General features: G+C 44.5%; 1 protein-coding gene across 1 annotated transcript in view; it reads right to left on the minus strand.

The window, feature by feature from the left end:
• The window catches only part of REC8 (REC8 meiotic recombination protein), a 173,225-nt gene that overhangs the window by 38,442 nt on the left and 108,048 nt on the right, over nucleotides 1–26,735 (minus strand). Inside the window, exons 10-13 of the mRNA XM_073575530.1 lie at nucleotides 21,516–21,598; nucleotides 13,781–13,851; nucleotides 12,988–13,143; nucleotides 9,401–9,467 (exon numbers count right to left, since the gene is read on the minus strand). Of these exons, the coding sequence (XP_073431631.1) occupies nucleotides 9,401–9,467; nucleotides 12,988–13,143; nucleotides 13,781–13,851; nucleotides 21,516–21,598 (377 nt within the window). The remainder of the gene's footprint in view (nucleotides 1–9,400; nucleotides 9,468–12,987; nucleotides 13,144–13,780; nucleotides 13,852–21,515; nucleotides 21,599–26,735) is intronic.

Below are 26,735 nucleotides of genomic sequence, written 5' to 3' on the forward strand. Positions count from 1 at the left end.
GTAAGTAATTGTAGCATCTGTTTCTCCTTCCCATGTGCATAACCTTACACTTATCTGTGTTAAACTTCATTTGCCATTTTTCAGCCCAATTCTCCAATTTACTCAAATCTGTCTGTAGTTGTAAACGGTCCTACTTTGTGTTAACTACCTTACATAGTTTTGTATCATCTGCAAATAATGATATTTTACTGTGTAAACCATCCGCTAGATCATTAATAAATACATTAAATAGTAGGGGGCCCAATACAGAACCCTGTGGTACCCCACTAGTAACCCTGGCCCAATCTGAGTATGCACCATTAATAAGTGGCTGTCATATACCGAACTCCGGGCCCAACCACTGCCTTTATTGACCAATTCTCCACCTGGCTCCTTCACTTTCTCTCTGCTGACATTCCCACCATCATCATGGGTGACTTCAACATCCCCATTGACACCCACCAGTAGGCAGCCTCCAAATTCCTGTCGCTTACATCATCTTTTGGACTTATCCAGTGGTCCTCCTCAGCCACGCACACAGACAGACACACATTAGACCTGGTCTTCACCCGTCTCTGCTCCCTATCTAACTTCACAACCTCCCCTCTCCCTCTATCTGACCACCATCACTTTCTCATCCCTGTCCTCCTCACCTGTCACCCATGTCCAGCAACATGCGCACCCCCACAGAAACCTTAAACATCTAGACACTCGCACACTCCCTGACTCTCTTCTACCACTGTCCTCCATATCTTCACGACACAGACACTGCCACTAGTTTCTACAATACCCTGTCATGCATAACAGAATGCGACAAATCAATAGACAACCCTGGCACAATAACCACTAAAAAGCTTCGGCAAGCATCTGAAATTGCAGAACGGCGCTGAAAGAAAACGCATTCGCAAGACGACTTCACTGCACTCAAGCAACACTCGCATTCAAATCTGCCCTCACCTCTGCTAAACAGGCCTACTTTACATCCCTTGTATCTTCCTTATCCCACAATCCCATACAGTTGTTCAATGCTTTTCACTCCCATCTCCGCACACCACTGCCCCCTCCGACTTCCCTAATCTCTGCCGAGGACTTTGCCACACACTTCAAAAACAAGATAGACCAAACATGGCAAGTCTTTATTGCTCAACCACCACAACCCCTCTGTATACCAGACCAATGCCCAAACCCTATAACCTCCTTATCCAACATCACTGAACAGGAGCTTGCTCATCTTCTCTCCAAATCACACCTCACCACTTGTGCACTTGACCCTATCCCATCCCACCTCCTCCCCAACATCACCACTCTTATCCCATCCCTAACCCACCTCTTCAACCTATCACTAACTTCTGGTACCTTCCCTTCTGCTTTCAAACATGCCACAATCACACCTATCCTTAAAAAGCCAACCCTCAGCCCAACAGCTATGTCCAACTATCGCCCAATATTGCTTCTCCCATTCACTTCCAAACTCCTGGAACAGCACGTCCATGCTGAACTTTCCTCCCATCTATCATCTAACTTGCTCTATGACAATCTACAATCTGGTTTCCATCCCCATCATTCCACTGAGACAGCCCTGACCAATATTAGTAATGACCTACTTACAGCCAAAGCTAACGAACAATACTCTATACTGCTCCTTCTAGACCTGTCCTCTGCTTTCGACACAGTTGACCATTGCCTCCTACTACAGATCCTCTCCTCCTTTGGCATTAAAGACCTCGCCCTATCCTGAATCTCCTCATACCTTTCAAACCGCACATTCAGCGTCTCCCACACTACCTCCTCATCCCACCCTCTCTCTTTTGCAGTTCCCCAAGGTTCTGTTCTAGGACCCCTACACTTCTCAATCTATACACTTGAATTCCAGTACCACCTTTATGCCGATGATACTCAGATCTACCTCTCTGGCTCAGACGTCACCACTCTGCTCTCCAGAATCCCGGAGTGTCTATCAGCCATATCCTCCTTCTGCTTCCACTTCCTCAAACTTAGTGTGGACAATAACAATTGACGACATCACGCTTTCCCCCGTACCAGAGGTCTGCTGCTTCGGAGTAACCCTGGACTCTGCCCTGTCCTTCAAACCGCACATCCAAGCTCTCTCCACCTCCTGTCGCCTCCAGCTCAAAAATATTTCCAGAATCCGTCTCTTCTTCAACATTCTCCTAAAATGCTTGTGCATGCCCTCATCATCTCCCGCCTCGACTACTGCAACATCCTTTTCTGTGGCCTCCCTGCAAACACCCTCGCACCTCTCCAGTCAATCCTTAAAGGGAATCTGTCACTGGAAATTTGCAGGCTATGTAAATGCCCTGTGTCCGGTCGATGGGCTGTGTTTCTTCTTTTCTCCACCCCATCCGTGGCCACCGTCCACGATATTTTCCAGAATTAGAGTAGTTGTCCATATTTCACATGTGCGCAAAGCAATCTTGCCTCGCGCACGCGCAGTATGCTTTGCTCAACTGCGTTGCAAAGGCGAAAATCATTACTGTGTATGCGCTGATGCAATATTGTCAGCGATATACTTCCGGGACATAGTGTACCGGCGCTTGTGCAGTAATGATTTTTGGCTTTGCCCGCAGTTCGGCAAAGCATACTGCACGTGCGCGAGGCAAGGTTGCTTTGCGCAAACGCGAAATATGGAGAACTACTCTAATTCCGTAAAATATCGTGGACGGCGGCCACGGATGAGGTGGAGAAAAGAAGAAGAAACACTGGCCATCGGACCGGACACAGGGCATTTACATAGTCCGCAAATTTCCGGTGACAGATTCCCTTTAACTCTGCTGCCCGACTAATTCATCTCTCTCCTTGCTACTCCTCCGCTTCTCCCCTCTGCAAATCTCTTCACTGGCTCCCACTCCCTCAGCGAATCCACTTCAAACTACTAATACTGACCCACAAGGCCATTTATAACCTGTCTCCTCCATATATCTCTGAACTAATCTCCCGATATCTTCTCTCACGTAATCTCCAAGACCTCCTTCTCTCCTCCACACTTATTCGCTCCTCACCCAACAGCCTCCAAGACTTCTCCCGAATAGCCCCCCATCCTCTGGAATTCTTTGCCCCAACACGTCCGACTATCAACTACACTCGGTTCCTTCAGATGGAACCTGAAAACCCATCTCTTCAGGAAAACTTACAGTCCGCAATGATCCCCGCTGTCTCCTCACCACTAATGGAGCTACCGCCTCACCCCACTGGAGCTGCTGCAACCCCCAAACCTACTGTCTCCTTCCCCACCATCTTGTAGAATGTAAGCCAGCAAGGGCAGGGTTCTGTCTCCCTTATATAACAGTTTGTGATTGTTACCGTATATACTCGAGTATAAGCCGACCCGAGTATAAGCCGACCCCCCTAATTTTGCCACAAAAAACTGGGAGAACTTATTGACTCGAGTATAAGCCTAGGGTGGGAAATGCTCCATAGATTATTCCCCCATATGGTGTACCCATAAGAAGCTCCATAGATTGTTCCCCAATATGCTGCCCCATAAGAAGATCCATAGATTGTTCCCCCATATGCTGACCCCAGAAGAAGCTCCATAGATTATTCCCCCATATGCTGCCCTCATGCTGCTGCTGCATGTAAAAATAAAAAAAATGACATACTCACCTCTCCGTCGCAGGGTGTCAGGTGCCGGTGTCACTGCTGGCACCTGAGATACTCACGTGTCCTGCGTCCATGGCTGCTCACCGCTATCTGCCACGTCATCAGTCAGTGACGTTCAGACTGCAGGGGGCGCGGCGCGCACTAACCACGTCACCGCGACCTCTGCTGTCTGAAGTCACTGACCGATGACAGACAGCAGCAAGCAGCCATGGACGCAGGACAGGTATCGCTATACTTACCCATCCTGACGCTGTGTCTTGAGCCCCCAGCTTCTCCGCGCTCTCTCTTCCTGCCTTCAGCAGTCATGTGGTACCGCTCATTAAAATTCATGAATATGCGCATATTCATGAGTTTTAATTAGCGGCACCACGTGACCGCTGAAGGCAGGAAGAGAGCACGGGGAGAAGCTGGGGCTCAAGACACAGCGTCAGGACGGGTAAGTATGACCTGACACCCCCGCCCCCCCTCCCCCTCTGACCCCCTTTGTATATGACTCGAATATAAGACGAGAGGGGGACTTTCAGCCCAATTTTTTGGGCTGAAAATCTCGGCTTATATTCGAGTATATAGGGTAGTTTGTTTACTGTAAGTGATATCTGTAATTTGTATGTAACCCCTTCTCATGTACAGCACCATGGAACCAATGGTGCTATATAAATAATAATAATAATAATAATAATAATAATAATAATAATAAAAAGATCATTATGAAGTATATCAGGATGAAACTCTCCATGAAATCCTACATAAAGGATACAGGTGTGTGACCAAGGGGGCAATTCAATAGGAAACACACTTTCCCCAAGCCTACCTACAAAACACACTAATCACCAACATGGCTTTTCAGTAAAGGATTTTATAATTGCTTTGGAAACAAAGGCAATGTATGTCGTTTTGCACAAAAAACTCTCAGGATAGATGATCACTTTAATATTTTATCTTTCATCAATTGTGAAGCTAGCCATGTTATTTATGGCATAGTCTGCAATACTTGTGAAAAGAGGTATATAGGGTATATAAGCCAAAAATTAAAAAAGAGAATTGCGGAACACATTTATAATATCAATAATATCACATATTCAGGAGCAGTTTGACATTTTTTAGAAAAATACAATGGTAATTTGGATAGCTTTTTTTCTCCCTACTCTGACTGAGTTGTGTTTCCACATGATTGCTACACATGATTTTCATTAGTTAGCACATGACAATGTGGTTTGGTGGTTTTTAATGTGGTTGTAACATATCAATATTTATGCCCTATGACTAAGGGCACAGTAGGTGCCAGAAACGTTTCAGAGCGGGTCCTGTACCACATTATCATTGTATGGATTTGGAATAAAGCTTGAGGATTTGTTATTATTACATGTGCCTGTCCACCTCTTTTTTTTTGCATTGGATATTTCTGATTGGTCAGCAGCACTGGATTACCACTCCGGAAAATAAAGACAGTTGTTTTCTTAAATATGAGTACGATGGAAATTTCTCTTCCGGTTTTATGGAGTATATTAAAATCTAGGATCAATAGACATTATGAGAAATTGATTTTGCATCATGTCTATTATTGATTCCCAGAATGACATTATTTTTCACAAAGCACAAGAAATGCATACTTTATGCTAATTTACAGACTAAGTCCCACATAAAGTTTCTCTATTGTACCTTTTGTCTATATTTTAACCTCTATCTGCCCCTTGGTGCCTCCAGATTCACACATTTGAACAGGCAGTCCTATTCTTATGGAAGTACATAATTCACCTTATGCTTCTTTGCATTCTTGTACAGCACCCTGCCTGACTGATTTTATCGTGTGATCTATATCAGTATGGTTGCATTGTGGTTTTACATCATTAGCTGGTTCTAGCAGAGCTCAAGTATGCTATACTCCTTCAAAACAGCAGTGCAGAGTTGTGTGTGTTACCTGCTACTGATAAATTTGTGATGTGAAACTGCAAATGTTGCTTGGAATATGCATATGGCAGAAGATATTTTTTGGCTATCTGCATCAATAGTGTAGCATTTGCAGTTTCACATCACTAAATTGTCAGCAGCAGCTAACACAGCTCAACTAATATAAGCCTCTGTACACTGAGTCTCGTAGTATATCTTTCCTCTCAGCCCCCTGTATACAGCCCTTCCTGCAGTAGCTCTGTCATTTGTGTCCCATATTTACAACCCAACTTGCAGTACATCTCTTTTCAGTTCCCACTACTGCAGCACATCTTTCTTTCTCCTATGTATATAGCCCATCGTGCAGTACACCTCTACTTTCTATCCCTTGAATCCATCCTGTAAAACATTAGTCTTCATTACCAGCACACCCACACACCGCTGCATCCTGGTATGAGATTCACAGTGTAATCAAGGTGGTGTGGCCACTGTTTGTTCCATCATCCCTCACTAGAAGTTCCTGATGAAACTATAGGATCGATCCAGGTGGAACTGAAGGGTAAATAGAGTCTGGGGTGGCATCCTTAGGGGGCTGATATGTGCAAAATGGGGCAGATCTAAAAAATGGACTATATTGGCACAAATGAATAAATATATGTACATCAGATGTCTCTGTTTTTCAAAAAAGTACGATATAGTTAAAATCCCCCATGATCAATATCCAGATATTTATTGAATCTCTCTCAGGCAAAACTACTGGTTCCAGAAAATTCTTATCTTCTCTTGCTGACAACTATATCTTTCAAAAGGTAAAAGAGAAAACACGAGGATCTGCAATCTTGGACCTAATTCTTACCAACAGGGAGGAAATGGTTGAGGAAGTAAAGGTGGCTGCGAATTTAGGAGGCAGCGATCATGCTATCCTCGAATTTTGGATTACAAGAGGAGGAAGACCAGCGTGGACTCAGATTTTAATGTTGGACTTCAGAAAGGCAGATTTTAATGGACTCAAAGAGGGTAGGAAAGGTCCAATGGCTGGATGTTCTAAAGGACAGAAATGTCCAAAAAGGATGGGAGATTTTACTAAATGAAATTCTCACCGCACAATCGGTAACAATTCTGAAAAGAAGGAAGAATTGGAAGCATTTAAAGAGACCAGAATGGATGAACACAGAACGTAATAACTTATTAAAAAGGAAAAAGAAATGTATATCAAATGGAAATAGGGGGGCATATCTAATGGAAAATATAATACTGTTTGCAGGGAATGCATGGCAAGAGTTAGAAGAGCTAAAGCCAGTAATGAAGTGAAACTTGCAAGGTAGACCAAAAGTAGGATTTTGGAGGTTTGTCAAAAGCAAAAGAAAAGTCAAAGATGATTTTTACAGGATGAAAGGGGTGAAGTGGTCAAAACTGATGTTGAGAAGGCCGAACTTTTAAATTCCTATTTTGCATCTGTGTTTTCTAAGGCTGGTTTCACATTAGCGCTTTTTAAGCGCACGCACGGCCGGGGGTAGCTCCGCCCCCGAGCCGGCTCTCTGCCCGGCGTGCCCGCCCCTTGCTTGTAGCGCCGCCTCCAAGCGCACAGCGGCGCCTGCGATCGGCGCACCCTATCTTTAGCATAGGGTGCGCAGATCGTGCGCAGGCCGTGCGCTAGTTGCGCTTTGACCTGCGCTGCGCACTTTTGACGGTGCGCCGTGCGCGCCAAAATCCGAAAAGTTTGATTTTGGCGCGCACGGCGCACCGTCAAAAGTGCGCAGCGCAGGTCAAAGCGCAACTAGCGCACGGCCTGCGCACGATCTGCGCACCCTATGCTAAAGATAGGGTGCGCCGATCGCAGGCGCCGCTGTGCGCTAGGAGGCGGCGCTACAAGCAAGGGGCGGGCACGCCGGGCAGAGAGCCGGCACGGGGGCGGAGCTACCCCCGGCCGTGCGTGCGCTTAAAAAGCGCTAATGTGAAACCACCCTAAGAAAGCAACCACAACATCAACTTATCTTCACAGTGCCATCGAAGGAATAAAAAAATCCACACTATCCATAAAAAGAGAGATCGAGAGGGAACAATTAGCTAATTTAAATTAATTTAAATCTCCTGGTACAGATGAATTACATCCTAGGGTACTGAAAGAGTTAGCAGAGGAAATTGCAGAACCACTAGCCAGAATCTTTGAAAAGTTCTAAAAAACAGAAGTCCCAGAAGATTGGAGAAGGGTAAATGTTGTCCCTATCTTCAAAAAGGGAAAGAAGACTGAGCCACGAAATTAGAGGCAAGTGAGCCTTACCTCTATACCAGGAAAGATCTTTGAACAAATTATTAAACAGCATGTATGTAAGTATTTCATTAAGAATACAGTAATTAACCAGAGCCAGCATGGGTTTGTAGCAAACAAGTCATGTCAGGCTAATCTAATTTTCTTCTATGATGGAATCACTGACTGGGTGGATCAAGGAAATGCGGTAGATATAGTATATCTCAACTTCAGCAAAGCATTTGATAAAGTATCTCATACCATCATTATTGAAAAAAATGACCAAGTATGGGATTTGGTTAGGTGGATTCATAACTGGCTCAGTGATCGTACTCAAAGAGTGGTAATAAATGGTTTCACATCCAATTGGATGTTTCAACTTTCAAGTGGGGTACCACAACGCTCTGTCCTGGCCACTGTGTTCAATATTTTTGTAAATGATCTAGATAAGGGAACCAAAGGTAAATTAATCAAATTTGCAGACGATGCAAAGCTAGGAGGGATATCTAACACTAGAGAAGACAGAGAAAGGATTCAGAAAGATCTAGATAAGCTAAAACAATGGTCAGAGACGAATAGAATGGTATTTAACAGGGATAAATGCAAGATTCTACATCTATGCAAGAAAAATGAAAATTATATCTTTAGAATGGGAGGAATAGAACTAAGCAACAGCACATGTGAAAAAGACTTAGGTATACTAATAGATCACAGACTGCACCTGAGTCAACAGTGTGATGCAACAGCAAAAAAGGCAAACAGTTCTAGGATGTATAAAGAGAAGCATAGAGTCTAGATCACGTGAATTATCTCCCTCTACTCCTCCTTGGTCAGGCCTCATTTGAAATACTGTGTCTAGTTCTGGGCACCACATTTTAAAAAAGACATTGAAAAACTGTAGCAAGTTCAGAGAAGAGCTACCAGGATGGTGAGTGGACTGTAAAGCATGTCCTACGAGGAACGGTTAAAGGATCTGGGAATGTTTAGCTTTCAAAAAAGAAAGCTAAGAGGAGAGTTAATAACTCTACAAGTATCTGAAGGACTGTCACAGTGTAGAGGGATCATCCTTTTTCTCATTTGCACATGGAAATATGAGAAGCAATGGAATGAAACTGAAAAGGAGAAGATACAGATTAGATATTAGAAAAAACATTTTGACAGTGAGGGTGATCAAACAATTGAACAGGCTGCCATGAGAGGCGGTGAGTGCTCTTTCAATGGAAGTCTTCAAACAGAGGCTGGACAGACATCTGTCTGACATGGTTTAGTGCAGGGTTCCCCAACTCCAGTCCTCAAGGCCCACCAGCAGGTCATGTTTTCAGGATTTCCCTTGTATTGTACAGGTGATGCAATTATCACCGGGGCAATACTAAGGAAATCCTGAAAACATGACCTGTTGGTGGGCCTTGAAGACTGGAGTTGGGGAACCCTGGTTTAGTGAATCCTGCATTGAGCAGGGGGTTGGACATGATGACCCTTGAGGTCCCTTCCAACTCTAACATTCTATGTGAACATTACTATAAGAGCAGATTGAGATTTTGGGATTGCATATTCTAGCTATTATCGAACGTGTATGGTCAGGTGAAAATAACCAAGCTTTACATGCAAAACACAACACTGCAAGAAAAAAGAAAAAAACAATAAGGAAAAAATGATCCCACTCACCGTAAGTTGTAGAGTCAAGCAAAGAAGCTGCGGTTCGAGATTTAATGTCCGGAATTTTTACAGGGACCTGAATAAATTAATTTATTTTATTAACTGTGTACTTGATGAATACAAGAAGATACTGTTACCAGCACTATAATAGTGTAAACACAAAATACATGTAAATATCATATTTTTGCCACACAGCCGTGGCACTGTTGCGGTTTTTATAGCCCTGAGACACGGAATTCAGTTGTATACTCTGACCTTAATAAAGCAGATGGGGTTTCTGTGTGCAGTGTCTACCTTCTGAGGCGGGCACTAGACACTAGGTCACAGGGGGAGGCGACCTATGACATTCCTATACGTTATAGGTTGTAAAGGGGTTAATATTATTTTAACTGTAAATATTTATATTCATATTATTAACATATAAATTATAAATATTTCATATTGTATCACTTAAAATTGAGAAGAATGAAGTATGCTGACTCACTGCTGCTGACAATACATGTTACCATAGGGCTTATTGTAACATGTATTGTTACTGGTAGCAGCTAATCAAAACCATGTCATTTACTGCTTTTTATAAAGTTTATAAATCATATGCTCCTGTACTTCAGCCCTCTTACATTTTATCAGCAGCTCCCCCTACAAAGTATGATGTTCCCACAGCCCTCCCACACAGTAAAAAATGCCTCCACAACAGTCCAACCCATTATGATGGCTTCACAGCTTCCCACATAGTATGATGCTCCTCAGAGCCCTCCATGCACATACTGATGTTTCTCACCCCCCACAGACAGCATGGTGAGCATCACCGACCTTCCCACAGTGACATTCCTCACAGCCTTATACACTCAGAGAATGACAGTCATCACAGTCTGCTACACACGATTGTCCCCACAGCGCCCCATACACAGCATCATATGCCTCACAGCCCTTCACACATGGAATGATAGTCCTCACGGTGCCTGAGCCACACCTATACATAGTATGATCCCCGCACAGCCCCCCAACACCGTATGATCCCACACAAAAAGCCCCCTACATACACAGTATGAACCCACATACAGCCCCTATATACAGTATGATCTTATACACAGTCCCCCTATATACAGTATGGTCCTACACAAAGCATCCTTATATACAGGATAATCCCACAAACAGCTCCCCAAATAAAGTATAAGTCCTCACACAGCCCCCTATATACAGTATGATCCCACACAGCTCCCTATATACAGTATGAAAACAGTGTCGCCATACATATACAGTCATGGCCAAAAGTTTTGAGAATGACACAAATATTAATTTTTACAAAGTCTACTGCTTCATTTTTTCTAATGGCAATTTGCATATACTCCAGAATGTTATAAAGAGTGATCAGCTTAACAGCAATTAATTGCAAAGTCAATATTTGCCTAGAAAATGAACTTTATCCCCAAAACACATTTCAACATCATTGCAGCCCTGCCTTAAAAGAACCAGCTAACATCGTTTCAGTGATTGCTCCATTAACACAGGTGTGGGTGTTGATGAGGACAGGGCTGGAGATCAATCTGTTATGATTAAGTAAGAATGACACCACTGGTCACTTTAAAAGGAGGCTGGTGCTTGGCATCATTATTTCTCTTCTGTTAACCATGGTTATCTCTAAAGAAACACGTGCAGTCATCATTGCACTGCACAAAAATGGCCTAACAGGGAAGAGTATCGCAGCTAGAAAGATTGGACCTCAGTCAACAATCTATCGCATCATCAAGAACTTCAAGGAGAGAGGTTCCCTTGTTGCCAAAAAGGCTCCGGGGCGCCCAAGAAAGACCAGCAAGCGCCAGGACCGTCTCTTAAAAGTGTTTCAGCTGCGGGATCGGGCTACCAGCAGTGCAGAGCTTGCTCAGGAATGGCAGCAGGCAGATGTGAGTGCATCTGCACGCACTGTGAGGCGGAGACTCTTGGAGCAAGGCCTGGTCTCAAGGAGGGCAGCAAAGAAGCCACTTCTCTCCAGGAAAAACATCATGGACAGACTGATATTCTGCAAGAGGTACAGGGAGTGGACTGCTGAGGACTGGGGTAAAGTCATTTTCTCTGATGAATCCCCTTTTCGATTGTTTGGGACATCTGGAAAACGGCTTATTCGGAGAAGACCAGGTGAGCGCTACTACCAGTCTTGTCTCATGCCAACTGTCAAGCATCCTGAAACCATTCATGTGTGGGGTTGCTTCTCAGCCAAGGGAATGGGCTTTCTCTCAGTCTTGCCTAAAAACACAGTCATGAATAAAGAATGGTACCAGAATGTCCTCCAAGAGCAACTTCTCCCAACCGTCCAAGAGCAGTTGGCGATCAACAATGCCTTTTTCAACATGATGGAGCACCTTGCCATAAAGCAAAGGTGATAACTAAATGGCTCAGGGAACAAAACATAGAGATTTTGGGACCATGGCCTGGAAACTCCCCAGATCTTAATCCCATTGAGAACTTGTGGTCAATCATCAAGAGACGGGTGGACAAACAAAAACCTTCAAATTCAGACAAAATAAAAGCATTGATTTTGCAAGAATGGACTGCTATCAGTCAGGATTTGATCCAGAAGCTGATTGAGAGCATGCCAGGGAGAATTGCTGAAGTCCTGAAGAAGAAGGGTCAGCACTGCAAATATTGACTTGCTGCATTAACTCATTCTGTCAATATAACCTTTTGCTACTCATAATATGATTGCAATTATATTTCTGTATGTGATAAAATCATCTGACAAACACACATAAAAACCAGAGGCCAGCAGATCATGTGAAAATATAATATTTGTGTCATTCTCAAAACTTTTGGCCATGACTGTACAGCATCAACCCACATCTAGTCCCCTATATACAATATAAGCCTACATTTGGCTCTCCTATATACAGTATGATCCCACTCAAAAGCTTCTATATGTAGAATAAGCCCCCGCACAGTGCCCTATATACAGTGTAATCCCACACACAGCCCCTATATACAGTATGAAAACAGTGCCTCATATATATACAGCACCAACCCACACGTAGCCCCTATATACAATATAATTCCACATTTAGCTCTCCTATATACAGTATGATACCACACAAAGCTCCTATATAAAGAAATAGCCCACACACAGCCCCTATATACAGAATTAGCCCACACACAGTCCTATATACAGCTGAGCCCACACATAACTCTCCAAATGGTATGATCCTCCCACACATATATATAAAAAAAAACACTCACCTTGCTCCCATTCCCCCGGCGTCCTACTTTGGTCTTTGCCGTATGAACCGATGCTCCGCACAGCAGACACTATGTAGTGACGTCATCGCATTGGGATCTCAGTCGCACACTCTTAATGGTGGAAGAAGGAACCAGTGGCTCCCTCCTCCGTTCTACTGACTGCAGATGGAGGTGAAATTGGGACGCTGTGCGTGGAAGGGCGGCCACATGGTCGTGGGTCGCACTTTGCTCAGGTCTGATGTAGATTATATTGTCTATGATTTATTAATGATCTTGCTCTTTTGCATTATGCCCCTTATGATAATGATATTATTTGTAAAACATTCTCCACTTTATAAAGTTTCTCATCTCTTGCCTTGAAAACATACCACTGGCTGTGTATTTATAAGCGTATCACTGGTTTGGCTCTGCATGACCTTTCTTTCAATCTGTGTATTCTTGTCAACGATCAGACTGGTTCTCCGCACGGCACGTCTGAAGGGTGGTGGAGCTTTCGCTTCTAGGGGCAGCTCTGGGAGCACCAACTGTTCGGAGCAAATTGTGGTGAGAATCTTTAGTTGTAGCAAAGCTTTATATGCCATAAAACTGAAATGGGTATTCTCAAGGTGTCTGTAACACACTCAGCTAACTGTGGTCCTTCTGAAGTACATCACTATCACTAGATTTTTCTATACAGATAACAAGGCACTAGAACGGGCTCATGGCTCAGTTTGTTCAGCAGACGGCTATCTCTCTGAAATCCGACATACACGTGCTCAGCTGAGCATCCGCGTGTTTTCAGTGGGGAGAGAGGAGAAAGTCGCTGCCACACCACCTCTGGCAGCCACTTATCTACCCTCAAAGTAAAAGGCGCTGAAATGCCAACGACCTGAGGAGGCCCCAATACACATTAGATTTAAGTCAGCTGAATCTGATGATTTTGGCAGGACCGGCAACCATCTAATGTGTATGAGAGCATTTAGGGGAACAATTACATAATATTCACATATTCAATGCTTGCAAATACAGAATTTTAGTATCTAAAGGGTACTGTTGTATTTGTATTATTCATTGCTCACAGAAGTATTAAGTTCAGGAATGCTAGTGTAAATGTGCCACAGATAAAAGAAAAAGACCAGGCAACTGAATTTATTTCTTTTACTCACTTATATATTACTTTACCTGTGGACTTAATGGCCGAGGAGAAACTGGAGGAAGTGCAGGCACAGGAGACTGTATCGCTGAAGCACTCTCTACAAGGATAAATTACGGTCAAAAAGCCAGACATATTTTGAAAATATTGTTTTGTACACGGCTAACTATGCATTTGTTACTCAAAAGTTTGTTACTGAATACCGCAATACATTGCAAAATTATACTACTGACATATAATAGCACCATGTGCTACTCATAATACTTCCAATTTGTGCCCATAAAAAAAATAATCTAGGAAATGTCGCATATCTTTTCTTGAATCAGATCACTTTTTATTAAACACTTTTTTTCCCATTTTTTTAAAAATACAATCAAGGATAGAGCAAAAGACATACATCCCGAATCGATACAATGTAGTGGTAGGTAGACTAAGGACAATCTACAATATCTAGTTTGCACTTGAGTATAGAACAGAACCAAAACAATCCTTCCCACACAAGACCCTTATAACAACAGACAGGTATGACACCATCCATCCATGTACATTTAAAGCAGAAGCAGATGAAGCTTCATTGGCAGTAAGAAGTTATAGTGTGGGTATGAAAGAATGTAATCAGAACAAGCAAACTACTTCCCCACCCAGGTAATACTGACCCATCCACATTGTTGAGGGATTCAGCACAAAGGGACTGACAGTTGGTCCATCATTCTGTCCAGATGCTCTCATATCTATGCAGTGCATTCCATTTTAGACAGAAGAATAATAATATACAGACGTCTGTAAAGGAGTAGCCTTTATGTTCCCTGTTGGCAGGGCATGCTGAGTCCATCCAGTGATAGACCAACAGCTTCCCAGAGGTGCATCTAGAGGGCGGGGGCAGCAGGGGCACCGGGTGCAGCCGGGCCGCCTAATGTGATTTGAAGTGTCTCTCCCCGCAGCTGCCTTCTGCTGCCCCCCAGACGACTGGGAGTCAGCAGTTCTCTGAGTCGGCTGTCAAGCTGACCGCCAGCTCACAGAAGCTGCAGCGCGTTGGCTCCCAGTGAACAATTGCACTCTCATCATTCAGATGCAAGTACAATTGAAGCTCTGACCCGCCACATCAGGAGCGGGATCAGGTCATGTGATCACGCTGCTGACAGCACTCGCCAGTGCAGAGAGCATTGGTGGTAAGTGTTTCACAGCTGAAGACACCGAATATGGGAGGAGAGATCTAGTGTAACGGGGCTGGGGGTGATTTACTGTGATAGGGGTATAATGGGCATGATTTGAGGACACAAGCTTGGGGAACAAATGAAGGGACAGGTGCAGGCAGAAACTTGAAGACCCAATATGAGGAGGAAGGGGTGAGATGGGGGGAGAGCATGTATGAAGGAGATAGGTGCAGGTACAATATGGAGAGTGGCGGTATGAGGGCGGACACAGTATGAGGAGCGAGGATGATGGGATGGGTGCGAACACAGTATGGGGAGACGGTGGGATGTGTGAGGAGGCAGTATGGAAAGTGAGAGGAGAAAAGTGTGAGTGAGCACAGATTAGAGACTGAGTAGTATGGGGGCTAGCATGGGGAACAGTATAAGAGTACAGCCAACGGGGGACAGTATACCAAGGAAGGGGAGTGTGGTGAGGGGGCGGCATAGTATAGAGTCTGGGTCCTATAGGGGGATCCAGTGTGAGAGCACAGTGTCAAGAGGGGGCCAAGTATGGAAAGGAGAGGACAGTGTGGAGAGCATGTACCATAAGAGGCACAGTGGGTGGGGCAATTGTTTATTCAATGGCTCAGCGTAGAGCAGAAATTTATATACAGGAGCCTTACAATGACACTGCTTTAAGGGAATCGTTTTGGGATGTGCTGCATAAAACCGGACAAGATGGAAGTCTGCAGAGGTGAGCTGTGGATGAGGGTGACAGGACAATTGTGTACAAGATAATTGTGTACGGACTATTGTGTACAGACAATTGTGTACAGGCCAATTGTGTACAATGACAATTGTGTACAAGGCAATTGTGTACAAGGCGATTGTGTACAAGGCAATTGTGTACAAGGCGATTGTGTACAAGGCAATTGTGTACAAGGCAAATGTGTACAAGGCAATTGTGTACAAGGCAATTGTGTACGGACAATTGTGTACAAGGCAAATGTGTACAAGGCAATTGTGTACAAGGCAATTGTGTACGGACAATTGTGTACAAGGCAATTGTGTACGGGCAATTGTGTACGGACAATTGTGTACAAGGCAATTGTGTACGGACAATTGTGTACAAGGCAATTGTGTACAAGGCAATTGTGTACGGGCAATTGTGTACAAGGTCATGGAACCGTGTACAAGAGGCCACTTGTACAGGCCACTTTCACACTGACGCTTACTTTCGGTTTCAGTACTCACCCCTTGCAACTTTCACCATGACTTTTACTTGTTGTGTACAGGCCACTTGTACAGGCCACTTTCACAATGACGCTTACTTTCACTTTCATTACTCACCCCTTGCAACTTTCACCATGACTTTTACTATGAGCAAGTCTGAAAAAGACAAAGATAATTGTACAGGCCACTTTCACACTGACGCTTACTTTCGGTTTCATTACTCACCCCTTGCAACTTTCACCATGACTTTTACTATGAGCAAGTCTGAAAAAGACAAAGATGTCCTTAGGCTTGGGGGACACGAGTATATCCTGCACAGGACACGTGATGACAGCATCAAAGAATGGCGGTGCAGGCAAGTCAACAAATTCAAGTGTCCCGCACGCATGCACACATCTGGAGCCGCGATTGTTAAACAGCTGACTGAGCACAGTCACTCTGCAGATCCAGTTCAAGCTGAAGCCAGAGCTACAATGGCTGCTCTGAGGCAAGAAGCAATCAGCTCTCAAGCATCTACTAGAAGCATTGTTGGACAGGTTCTTCGAGACAGGTCTGATGACGTGTTGTCTCGAATGCCCAAGCGAAGTGACGTTGAGCGAAATACACGTCGGGTCAGGCAGCGAGCAAACACCATGCTGGCTCCTCCTCAAAGCATCAATTTTGCTATCCCCCAGGAATACAGCGACATCATTTTATATGACTCTGCAAGAGATGACCCCCAAAGGATTCTTGTCATTGGTAGCAATGAACTGTTGCCTTATTTCGAAAGAGGAGACACATGGTTTGGCGATGGAACGTTCAAGGTGGTGCCAACCATGTTCTTTCAGCTGTATTCTCTCCATGCAAAAGTCGGCAACTCCTATCCTCCCCTGATCTACTGCCTGCTGCCAAACAAGACTGGTCCAACCTATCGTCGAATGATCACGGCGCTCAAAGGGTTGATGCCAGGTGCAAATCCCCAGAAAATTCTTCTTGACTTTGAGATGGCAGCAATGTCAGCTTTCCAAGATGAGTTTCCAGCTGCAGCGATTTCTGGCTGCTTCTTTCATCTGAGCCAGTCCATTATTCGAAAGGTCAATGAGCTGGGCCTAAAGGCTGAATTTGAGGCTGAGGATGGAGAGTTCAATCTCAAGGTAAAATCTTTGGCCTCCTTGGCGTTTGTCCCACCAGCCGAAGTAAGTGCAAGGTATGACGAACTAGCCCAAATCTTCCCTGATGATGATGCTACCAATCAGCTCCTCTCCTACTTTGAGCATACCTACGTTAGGGGGCCAGGAGTAGATGGACGCTTTCGAAACGCAAGGTTTACTCCAGAGGTCTGGAATCATTATGCTGACGCTTTGGCCTCTGCCCCCAAGACCACGAATTGCTGCGAGGGGTTTCATAACGCCTTACAAGCACTCTTTCTTTGTGCTCATCCTACCGTGTGGAAACTGTTCAACGGACTCATTAGTGACATGGCAATTCATAGACTTACAGCCCAGAATGCTGAGGTACTGAATGTTGAGCATCCACGAAGCAAGTATGTCCAGCTAGCTGAACGACTGCGTGTGAAAGTGGCTGATTATCACAATCAAGGAGACAAGCTGCGGTATCTACGAGCGATCAGCAACATGCAGGCACGATAGACAAGACCAGCAATATTTGTAGAATAAGAATAGAAGAAGCTTTGAAACTGTTATTCAATAAGCAATCTTACGTTAAAATCAATGATGAATATAGTATTTTCTTTTTTTGGACGTTTAATTTTTTGTTTTCCCTATACTTGTCTGTAAATAATCGTCCGTACACAATTGTCCGTACACAATTGTCCTTGTACACAATTGTCCTTGTACACAATTGCCCTGTACACAATTGTCTGTACACAATTGTCCTTGTACACAATTGTCCTTGTACACAATTGCCCTGTACACAATTGTCTGTACACAATTGTCCTTGTACACAATTGCCCTGTACACAATTGTCCGTACACAATTGTCCTTGGACACAATTGCCCTGTACACAATTGTCTGTACACAATTGTCCTTGTACACAATTGCCCTGTACACAATTGTCCTTGGACACAATTGGCCTGTACACAATTTTCTGTACACAATTGTCCGTACACAATTATCTTGTACACAATTGTCATGGAACCGTGGATGAGAAAACCCATCATGGGGTCTGGACAAGATGAAGGAGAACGACTCCAGAGACAACACTATCTATCAGATACCTGAATGTAAATGCTTTTTGGTGATACTGACTAATTCTCATATTTTATATGTTAGACAACCCCTTTTACTTCTTTTAACTGCGGTCATTAAGGGAACTTATTCCTCAGTGCAGTTAAAAAGCTAAAATAAGAGAATAATACTGCTGAGTGGTTGGCGATTCCCCCGAGTGTCAGCTGCAGGTGATAGCTGACACCCTCGAATGTCGTCCCCAGCCTGTTTTGCAGCCCATAGGAGCCAATTAACCCCTTGACTACCGCTGTAAATTGCAACGGTACTTAAGCTGTTACAAGACCCCCTTAGCAACCAACGTACCCCCGCGATGTGAATCGCCGGTCCTGATGGTTACCATGATACCCTGAGGTCATGTGATGAGCTATAAGCTGACCCACAGGCACTGTCAGTGAGTCACTGACAGTCACATGCACTGCTGTACATGGGTACTGCAGTGTATGAGACCAGTGATCAAAATAAAAATTATACATGTCCCACAGTGAAAAGGTGTAAAGTGAAAAAAGTAAAATAAAATATGTAAAAAAAAAATTAAAAAACTGCACACAAATCTTAAAAATCTGTTTCGACATTCAAAACGCAGCGTTTGTTATAAAACAGAAATAAACCAAAAACAAGTACACATAGTTGGTATCACTGCGTCCGGAATGATCCGCTCTATAAATTTGGCGCGTTTATTCCATTTGACGAGCGCCGTAAAAAAATTTTAAAAAAAAACATGCTAAAAATGTTGCTTTCTAATCACAGTGACTCACAAGAAAGTGAATAAAAAGCGATCAAAAAGTCATATATAAACTAAAATGGAATAAATTAAAATGCCAAATCGTCCCACAAAAAACAAGCCCCAATATGACTCATTCGGCAAAAAAAAAAAAAGTTACAGCTCTCAGGATATGACAAATCAAAAACAAATTAATTTTGATAAACATTGTTTTTAGTGTGCAAACAAAACCAATACAAATCTGATATCCCTGTGATTGTACCAACCCGATTAACAAATCGGTTTTATCACTTTTACTGCATGGTGAACTAGTTTTTGCATCTCCATCAGTGATGAGTGAGTGTGCTCAGGTGTCTTCCGAGTATTTTGGGTGTGCTCATAAATTATGTCTGAGTCCCCGCAGCTGCATGATTTGTGGCTGCTAGACAGCCTGAATACATGCAGGGATTGCCTGTTTGTTAGGGAATCCCCACATGTATTCAGGCTGTCTAGCAGCTGCAAATCATGCAGCTATGGGCACTCAAACATAATTTACGAGCACGCCCAAGATACTCGGAGAACACCCGAGCTTGCTCGGAAAACTCGAGTAAGGCCTGTGTCACACTTGCGAGAAACTCGCATGAGTCTCGCGTCTCAGTACCCGGCAATGCCGCCGGCACTCGGGACGGGAGTGTGCGCCTGCATGTATTTCTATCTATTTCTATTTAATCACAAAACAATGAAGGCGTGGGGGCACCGATCGGAGGGCAGAAGTGGCTACCTCCTTCTTCTTACCTTCAAAATGCTGTGATAGATATCGATCTCAGTATTTAGGGGGTTAAAGTGCCGGGAGCGGTGTGGGCACTGCTCCTGCACCAAGTACAGGGTGTCAGCTGTCAGAATCAACCTCTGTACGTGCAAAGTCATGTTGCACATTTCTAAGATTATTTTGGCACAGGAACATTTTTTTTTCAAACTCATCCTATTGTGCAACGTATTATTATTTGAAGATCTATTGATTAAAATAAACTTTGCTCATGTGAAAACCCCTTTAAGGACACACTAACTCTGAACCGGATAATCTTTTGTCCTTCCAATGAACCTATCGGTAATTGCCATTTTGTGCCCTCTATAACCAAACAGCTCCCTAATCTCCAAAAATGTTGCCTCCACATGCTTGCCTCTCTAAAGTGTCTCTAGTAAGACAATGCCATGCTGTATTTCCAGATGAGCTCTCTAAAACACTGTTTTGTTTTTTAAGTAAAATTAAGACCTAGGAACCCACATGGGGAATTGTGAGAAAACAGACTTGTGGCATCTGGACCATCTTGACTAGATTGCCTTTAACAATTACTGACAATGGATGATGGCACCAGGTATTCACTTGTGCCCTGAACCAAGACTGAAGAGAGTCTAGATTGAGAAAATAATAATCGGTTGCAGGAGCTTACACAGACAAAAGAGGGGTTTTGTGTAAGAACAATATATGGCCCTTTCCAATTCAATAGCTCTTCATATTGCACAACTTCACATGCTTTGGATGAGGAGAGGGCCTATCTGCAGCTGCACAGGTTGTACCAATGATCTGTCCGCCTCTGGTCATTTAGTCTAATACTAACCACCACGGTCAATTACTTTACAGTAAATCTATCAACAATAGCGATCTGCACTTGTAAAGCAGGGAACTCCAGAGGAAAAGTATCCAATGGCATTAGGGCGATTTAGTCCAGTTGATGAGGAGACCTGACCACTTCCTGAACTCCCTAATTATGATCATTGTTGGAATAACGGCAGACCCAACATCTCACAAAAGTGTATAATCGGTGTAGTGAGATACCGGCTGTTCAATAGAGCCATACCTAAAGCCTGATATTTCACTTGATGAGCATAGCAAATATGTTGTGGGCTCTATTGCCATTAAAAAAGTAATGGTGAGGGGGTAACCGTGTCAGGTGCTCCATTCCCAGGCAAAAAAAGTTCAAATATGCGACCTTTCACACAAATTCTTGTGCAAACAAAATTCCACTTGACACTGTTGCACGCTTTGACAGTATCAAGTGCGAGAACTGCTTGCCACCCTAATCCTCAGGAACTGCTCTGCAGCCCAAAGTATAGGTGTCTTAGGATTATGGTGGTAGATTTGAGCGGGGTCAATCCATTTTGATCCTTGTAGATCTCTGTTATTACTCACGTTAGTCTATTGGCCAACACCTTTTACAAAAGAGAAGATAGTTCAAACCATAGGAGACTGGTGCAGAAGAGTCTTTGGTCGGTTTTAAGGTTGTCTACTATCTCCTCCCTCATGGAGGCTGGCAATGTGTCCCCTTCCACCATTCCAATGCCTCCTCAATAACTTTCAGGAAGTAGGAAAGTGGCACCTAAGCATGGATCTTGAAAAATTCCCCGGGATGCCCATCCAAGCAGGGGGGCTACATATCTGGAACATATCTGCATTACCCCAGTCTTATCTTACCTGGAAAAAGATCTATTGGTTGCCTTATTGCTTCATCCAGAAGAGCTGCAGCGTCAAGCTCTGAAAGCATCTCTGAAGGAAGACTATGTAGAAGAAGACAAACATTAAAATAAACTTGGTTTCTTTGTGAGTGGTTAGTAAAGTTCTATGAAATTAAGCTGTCAAATCATTGTCTGATCAATAATAATTTCTAATTCTAATAATTATAGACAGAGATTGAATGTTTTCACTTGATTGAACTCTATGAACCCCAACAGGTCATGTCTTAAGGTTTTCCCATCCAAAAAAAACCACATCTTAACCCCAAAATATCTTCCCGTATGGGTCTGCGTTACAGTGATCATTCACTAATGGAAGCTAAAAGATCTTTATTAACAGGAAAAAGATATAATTTGCTCATCCCTCCTAGAAAAACACTCTGCACATCATGTTTTTTTCCATTGCAGGTGTATGCAGAAATTCTTATTAGCATGTTTTTGCAAAAATCACACTTAAAAGGAACCTGTCACCAGTTTTGGCCAATATAAGTTACGGCCTTCTCCTTTCAGGGCTGATATACAGCATTCTATAATGCCATATATCGGCCCCAAACCCGACCTGTAAGAGAAGAAAAATAACTTTTATTATACTCACCTGGGGGGGCGGTCCGATGGGTGTCGCTGGTCTTGGTCCAGTGCCTCCCATCTTCTTGCGATGCCATCCTCCTGCTTGCTTCATGTGGACAACGGGTCCCTGCATCATCCACACACACTCCTCGGCACTACTCTCCTGCGCAGTATGCTCCCTGGCACCCCCTGGCGTTATACCGTCTTCAAGCTTTATCCAAGTGGCCGATCAGCTGGCTGAGTTTGCGCAGCACCCGTCATCGAAAGGGGTCCCCCCAACTACCCACCCCCAGTGTGCACAACGTATTCTCCCTGACCTCACACAGGTCTGACAGCGCAGGGAGCAGATTCCTGAAAGTACAGAAGCAAGTCAGTGATTCCCCACGCTCACAGGTCTTACCTCTGCGTGAGATCATTCTGCTTCACAGAGCTGTCAGCACAGGTAGTGTCTGAAGAAAGCATGCTTGTCAGCTATCTGCTCCCTGCGCTGTCAGACCTATGTAAGGTGAGCGCAGGGAGAATACGTTGTGAACACTGGGGTGGGCAGTTGGGAGGACCCCTTATGATGACTGTTACTGCATAAGCTCGGCCAGCTGATCGGCCACTCGGAGAATGCTTCCAGACGGAATAACGCCATGGGGCGCGATGGAACATATTTCAGCAGATAAAAGCTTGTTGTTTTTTGAATGGAGCATAATTTTCACTGTTATAACTATAAATTACAAAGCCATTTGTTTCCACCTTTTGTGCTTGGTTAAATGTATTCTTTATGGTGGCACAACCCCTATAACACTGATGGCATATCCTTAGGATACGTCATCACTGATTGATCAGTGAGGATGTGACACCCAGAACCCCTACTGTTCATCTGTTCCAGGTCTCAGAATTGCTCAATTGCAGAGCTACATAGCTCCATTGACTGACTAGTAGTCGCAGTCAGGTACTGCACATCTACACCTACTACATATTGGGGTAGGATCTTGGAGATGGGAATACTACTTTAAAGTTTTCACATCATTCATGAGAACAGGGTTCTGAAATGCTTTGTTCAAATTGAGTGGTGGCTGGGTCATATATGGCTGTCCAATACAGAATGATGGAGCGGTGGCTGGGCCATATCAAGCAGTCCTATAAAGATTAAATGGGGGGGGGTGGCTGAGCTATCTCAGGCAGTCTTATACTGTCAGGAATGTTAGCGTCATACCTGGGTGGCCCCTCACACTCCTGAGGGGGGTCCTCACATTCCTGGGCAGGTTCTTGAGGGTTGGCCGTCGTCCTTCACTGGCCATGAAGCGTGGGGTGTGACCTCCGGGGGATGGAGATTGTGGGGGTGCTCACTCAGTCCGGATATCGCATTCTAGGCGATGCACTCCTAGCATCACTGGGAGATGGGACGCCACTGCTCCCAGCAATTATGTTGTGCGGGGACCTCGGGTAGCCTGGTGTTAGCTGCTGCCAGCAGGTGTGGGATGCCGTAGCTGCTGGGGCAGTCAGATGGTGGGAGGTTCGCTATAGTCTTCTCTCCCTTCCTCTAGTATCTCTGTGGTCTAGGGGTGGCATTGCCCCAGCACAGTCAGGTGACTGCTGGGAGGCAGATTTAAACCTGCCATTTCCTCCTTTTTGTTTCTGATTATTCTCAGTTCTGGCGGGTGGTTAAGGTCAGTGTTGCTTTGCTTCTGAGGAGGTTCATACATCTCAATGGATTTGATCACAGATCTACCTGACTCCGATGGGATAACTCTTATCGTTGACCACTTCTCCCACCAGTGCCACCTCATCCCTCTGGCACATTTGCCTTCCTCTCATGAGATGGTAAGTGTGTTTATTGATAATCAATAAAGAGAAAAGAGATGGCAGCATTCACTTGAAGGTAAAAAGTCCTTTATTTCTTTATAAGGATGACATCAGTAAGTGTGGTTGTGCAGGTGACGGGAGTTTCAGCAAAGAGAGGCAATAGAGGTTTCTGGTTGAAACTCCCCTTCACCTGCACTTCCTGATGTCATCCATAGAAAGAAAGGACTTTTTACCTTCAAGGATCGGGTGAGTGCTGCCATCTCTTTTCTCTTTGATGGATACCATGTGTACGCTTTGGTAGTGCACCACCCTCAAGAGATCCTAATAAGAGGTTCAGAAAATTAACCAGGTTTACTGACATGCATAAAAGCTTAAACTTGGTGCTCCCATCTCTCTCTTGGAAGTGTTTACTGATACCATGGTCAGGTTGTATGGCGTCCCGGTTAATGTAGTGTCTGATCTGGGTGCCCAGTTTCTCTAGGTTCTGGGAGGCTTTCTGTGTTAGGACAGACCACCCACAGTCTAATGGTCATTCAGAAAGGATTAAACACACTGGAAGCTTACCTTAGGTGCTGTTCTCATAGCCAGCTTGAATGGGGGGCCGATGTATCTTTTGCAGAGTTTGCCCTCAATAGACATAGACATCATGAGTCATTGGCTACGTCTCCTTTTTTTTGTAACTTTGGTTTCCATCCCAGGACTCCCGCTTTCCTCAGTTGATGTGAAGAGATTCCTGGGGTATCTGAAATTACTAACAGGCTGAGGGCGGTTCGGGAGAGGATTCGCCGGAAGCTTCACAAGGTGTCTGCTCTGGTAGAAGATTGCAGCTGATAAATGTTGGTCTCAGTGGCAGTAGATGGCGGTTGAGGATCTGGTGTGGGTGTCCACTAAAAACCTTAAAGCCAAGATACCCTGCTCTAAGCTAGGCACTCGGTTTATTGGACTTTTTCCCATTCTGGAGATGGTTAGTCAGGTTGCTTCTAAGGTTAAGCTACCATTGGGGGTCGACAATGTCTTTCATTGATCCCTACTAAAGAAAGCTCAGCATCCCCCATTCCCACCCGGGACCATGTCCTGGTGGACAGTCAGGAGGAGTATGAGGTCAAACATATTATTTGATTCCATAAAAGTGCTTAATTCCGTATTACGTTCAATATTTGATTCATTGGAAGGGGTATGGACCAGAAGAGAGGTCGTGGGTCCCCAAGGGGCACATTTATGCCAATGAGTTGATTGTTGAATTCTATGCCAAGTTTCCTGGCAAACCGGGAACTGTCAAGGGGGGTACTGTCAAGAATGGTAGCTCCATACCTGATCGGGCCCCTCACGCTCTTGGGTGGGCTCCTGCTCTCCAGCAGGTCACCCTTCTCTGGCCATGAGGAGCGAGGTGTCACCTCTGGGGGGGGGGAGCTTGTGGGGATGCTCGCTCAGTCCAGATATCGCATCCTAGGAGATGCACTCCTAGCACCACTGGGAGACAGGACGCCACTGCTCCCAGCGATTATGCTGTGCGGGGACCCCGTGTCAACTGGTGTTAGCTGCTGCAAGCAGGTGCGAGCTGCGGTAGCTGCTGGGACAGTCAGATGTTGAGAGGTTCCCTACAGTCTTCTGTCCCCTCCTCTGGTGTCTCTGTGGTCTGGAGGTAGAGATTGGGTGTTGCCCCAGTGTGGTGAGGTGACTGCTGGAAGGCCATTTCCTCCTTTTGTTGCTGATTGCTCTCAGTTATGGTCGGTGGTTAAGGTCAGTGTTGCTGTACTTCTGAGGAGGTTCATGCTTTGGTGCCTGTGCTTGGTTTTTCATTGTTCTCCTTAGTTCATGCAGTTGCACTGTGGTTTCTTGGTTATGGTGTTTGCCCTGTCTGTTTGTGTGTCTGTTCACCACCCGCCGTGCTGTTCGCCGCCTGGGAATGGCTCTGTAAGGGTTCATACTCACTTCAGAGAGACTCGTACGATTCTCGTGCGAGTCTCTTGCATGAAAACATGGCACTGCCGCCAGCACTGGGAACGGAGCGTGCGGCTACATGTATTTCTATGCCGTTGCACGCTCCTGTCCAAGTGCCAGCGGCAGTAGCAGCCTTTCATGTGAGAGACTCGCACGAGAATCGTGCGAGTCTCTCGGAAGTGAGTATGAGCCCTTAGAGTTCCCCCTTGCTAGGATCGGGAGGCGGGTGAAGAGCGTACCCGGCCCTCAAGAGTGAGTGGCAGTGCGACCATAACCCAGAATGAATGAAGCAGTGGCTGATCCATCTCCAGCAGACTTATAGAGAATGGAGCGGTGGCTGAACTATCTCTCGCAGTCTTATATAGAATGAATGGATTGGTGACTGTGGTAGCTGAGCCAACTCCAGTAGTCCTATAAAGAATTAGTGGGGAAATGGCTTGAATGCTCAATTTCAATGTTGACAATAACCCTTTAATGCTTAGTCCCTTTTATCTAGGCCAGTCTTTTTGCAAAAAATGTATTTGGGTATTCTTCATGCATACCTTAGCATGGCCCCTGTTTCTGTAGTGGTGACAAGAAGTAATATCAGCAGTATGTTTCATCTGTAGGATAAACTCTTCAATGATTCAAAAACCAAACGCAGCAAAGTGTCCAGTAATCTAGTTAGTGTGCCTTCTGTAGTTTCACCCACTTTAAAGTTTGGTAAGTTCAGCACTAAAGTGCATTAAGCCATGGGCCAACATAGAAGCAATTTACTCTCGGTGAAGGGAGCTGAACAAACAGATGCTTGCCAGGGCTTATCATATTTTAGGTTTATTTAGAATCTTATTTTACTCAATTGTACAAAGATCCTTTTTAATGCTAGTTTACAGCTCATAAA

Source organism: Dendrobates tinctorius, unplaced genomic scaffold (assembly GCF_039654945.1).
Source record: "Dendrobates tinctorius isolate UK_male_01 unplaced genomic scaffold, ASM3965494v1 ptg000044l, whole genome shotgun sequence".
Lineage (NCBI taxonomy): Eukaryota > Metazoa > Chordata > Amphibia > Anura > Dendrobatidae > Dendrobates > Dendrobates tinctorius.